The 3,536-nt window shown below is 41.7% G+C and overlaps 1 protein-coding gene across 1 annotated transcript; it reads left to right on the forward strand.

The window, feature by feature from the left end:
* Positions 1–360: 360 nt before the first annotated feature.
* On the forward strand, positions 361–678 carry TAL2 (TAL bHLH transcription factor 2; the record flags this gene model as incomplete). The annotated part of the gene is made up of 1 exon (XM_080820225.1): positions 361–678. The coding sequence occupies one exon, from the start codon at positions 361–363 to the stop codon at positions 676–678; it is 318 nt and encodes a 105-aa protein (XP_080676351.1).
* Positions 679–3,536: the final 2,858 nt, after the last annotated feature.

A 3,536-nucleotide genomic window follows, 5' to 3' on the forward strand; every position in this document is an offset into this window, starting at 1 on the left:
TTTCAACAGGAGGCTTCAAAACAGGTAGGGAGAAAAAGGCTGAAGGGTATTGTTCTGACCCTGTCCTTTTTTCTGCCACATTTTCTTCTCTTATTAAAAGGAAGACCCAATAAATAAATAAATAAATAAATAAATAATAAAAAATAAAAAATAAAGAAAGAAAAAAGAGAAGAAAAAGCAAGCAAGCAAACAAACAAAAACCCCCAAAACTAAAAATGAGGAAGTGGAATTTCCTAAATTTTGACCTGGGTCAAAAAGATCTAACATCTCAAATCCTTGGCAGGACATGCGACACCCACCATCGCTTACACAGTACTGGCCCTCAGGGCCCTTTCTCTTTCCTGTCTCAGGAGCTCAAACATGACCAGGAAGATCTTCACGAACACCAGGGAGCGGTGGAGGCAGCAGAACGTCAACAGCGCCTTCGCCAAGCTGAGGAAGCTCATCCCCACTCACCCTCCAGACAAAAAGCTGAGCAAAAATGAAACGCTTCGCCTGGCAATGAGGTACATCAACTTCTTGGTCAAGGTCTTGGGGGAGCAAACCCTGCAGCAAACAGGAGTGGCTGCTCAGGGAAACATTCTGGGACTCTTCCCCCAAGGATCCCACCTGCCGGACAGGACTCTACTCGATGACTACCAGGTCCCTTCACTTGACCCAAGCCACGGCATTGCGTAGTGGGGCTCCGGCTGTCATCACCCAGGGCAGGCCTTGCTCTGAAGCCGCTGGCTGTTGACAGCCTTTTGCATGTTCCAGTGCCAACTTGACGAATCATTTGTGAGGAATGCACTTACGCTTCCCGGGAGATGGCTCAGGGACAGCTGCAGGGAGCCAGACAGAGGCCATGAGGAAGATGGCTTTGGAGTCTGCTACCCCCTGAGCTCCAGACAGAGCAGCCTGCCTCTATTTTATGTATCCAGGATCTGCATAAGATGTTGTTTGGGAGGGGGGAAGCGTAGGTTAACAACAGGCTTGGAAATCACTGTTTTACTCAGTATGTTTTCAATTATAAGGAAGGAGTTTTCCCATAACAGATCTCAAATGGATGAGTAGAAAATGCTTTCCTCAGAACACATTTTACAGTTTGTTTTGAAAAATGAGGTATATGTGATTGAGGGTGAACAAAATAAGGTTGATAAATGTGAAGAGAGACCTCACAGAAACCAACCTGGAGACTTGTGGAAACATGAGAGACCCTTCTCACATGTGAGGATTACAGGAACATAGCAGATACATGTGGAAGAGCTCTGCATCCTTTATCCCTGTACAAATATGAAGTATTACCTGCATTGAACCATTTATATCTTTGTTATCTCTAAAGGTGAACGGTGGATTATATCTGTTAGAGGAAAGGACTTGATAATTTATGAATTAGAGTTCATAGTTTTCTTATGAAAAACAGGTAGCTAAAATAGGTTATCTAACCCCTTAGTTGCACATGTCAGACATTAAAATGTTTAATTCAGCCCAAGTTCCTGCTGATTTAAGACCTGTAAAATTCAAATATAATTATGAAAATCCAAACACTACCATTTAATGACTCATTTAACAGAGCTTAAACAAAAGATCTAGAGTAGACAATAGGAATGTAATACCAGACTTTAATGAATTAATGAATTTGTCATTTGTCTTCTTCACTATGGAGCATTAGCTCAGTCTTACGCTGGGAGAGGTGGTACCCACTAGTCAACGAAACAGCATGGATCTGGCAGAACTACTCACAACCATGTGCCCCCAATGATTGGATTCAAAGACGGATTCAAGGATGAATCCCATAGCTGAGCCCAGAATACAAATAATGTCGTTTGATTGTCTCTGGGACATGTTACTACCCTAAAGTTCTTGGCAGTACATTGGTTTCAAAACCTTCTGAAGCACAGGTAGGAAATTGATGGATTTGCAATTATGGGTTTCCAGTGTATACATAATAGAGGAATTTAAATTTCCTGTGACTCTAGAAAGAAGGTATTGATTTATGGAAGGTTGAAGTAAGCCTCTTTGGTTTGGTGATCAGAAAAAAAGCTAGATGTGGCTCCCCCAAAATCTCATTCCCCCCAAATAACAAGGTCGTAATGCCATTAACATCTACACAGCATTCCCACTCATAGCCCAAAGCATTTATCCAATGCAATATGTTTTCCTTCTAGGTCCTTTCTTTTTCTTTCTTTTTTTTTTTTTTAAGATTTTATTTATTTGAGAGAGAGTGAGAGAGCATGAGAGGGGAGAAGGGGAGAGGGAGAAGCAGACTCCCCATGTTCCTGGGAGCCTGATGCGGGACTTGATCCCGGGCCTCCGGGATCATGACCTGAGCCGAAGGCAGTCGCCCAACCAACTGAGCCACCCAGGCGCCCCTAGGTTCTTTCTTTAAACTGTGTTCTGTACACTTCCCTATGGACCCAGAATAGTCCGGGGAAACACATATGCACAGAGACTAAGGGACTTCCTCCAAATGTGCATTTCTCGCTCATGAGGTTATGTGGACTTAAGTTTGTCCCCAAACTACCAACCGATAGTATATCTCAAAGCTTTGATGACAATTGTCAATTGAACAACATTACTTGCTCTCTCATCTGGCATTGAATCAAAATAACACGTTTGACAGTGTTTTTTATATTAGCTTCCTATTAACATGTTGCTGAGGAGGGCACAGAGGACCTCTTTGCCTGAATGCAGGATTTTACTGTTCTTCTCAGAATTAGGGCCCTTTTCTGCTGTTGGAGCCATGCCTGTGAGTACAGAGTGCCTTTCCACTGAAGTGTAAGAGAGTGTTCCTGAAAAGTCATGAGGAGATTGAGTTATCATTAAACTATATGAGGGGGATAATGATTTAAAGAAACCCTGCAGGAAATTCCCTTGATAAATGAATAAACACTTAAAATATTACTTGATGTAATTCACCTCTTAAATTATTCTGCAAGCTTTGATTTTGGTATATCATGTTGTGTGGGGTTAAAGTGACTGTCCAAAGGAACTGTAGGAACACATGGATCAAAACCTTTGGCAGGGTATCCGTAAGACTGGAAGCGGATTCTAACATTACTCTGTGGTCTTCCTTGGTATCTTCTACTCAAGGCTTGGTGATTGCAGTGGTAAGAATTTTCCATTAAAACACATTCTAGTTCACTGATGTACATATCTTTTTGGATTATCAGAACCCAACAAAAACGTGTAGGCGGGTTATGTCATCTATGCTACTCTGTTACTTGAAAAAAAAAAAGGTCTGCTATGGACACTACTAGAAACTTCTGGAAACCAGATATAAACAGGGCGCTTGATTTATATCAATCATGAGATTGGCTAGTTTTACTCCTCATTTTATAGAGAAGAAAATATGTCCAGAGTGTTATGAAGGGACTTTCCAGAGGTCCCATGGACAATTAATGGAAACTCAAGACATGGGTGCCTGATTTCTTGACCCAGTGTCCAAACTTTCTACAGCCCTGTTCAACCTCTAAGTTTTTTAGGATTGAAAACGGATAAGCACCTTATTGTCATGCTTACCTCTTTTCAACGGAGTTCAGTAATCTTCATATGCT

This window comes from Martes martes (genome assembly GCF_963455335.1).
Source record: "Martes martes genome assembly, chromosome: 12".
In the NCBI taxonomy this organism is placed as follows: domain Eukaryota; kingdom Metazoa; phylum Chordata; class Mammalia; order Carnivora; family Mustelidae; genus Martes; species Martes martes.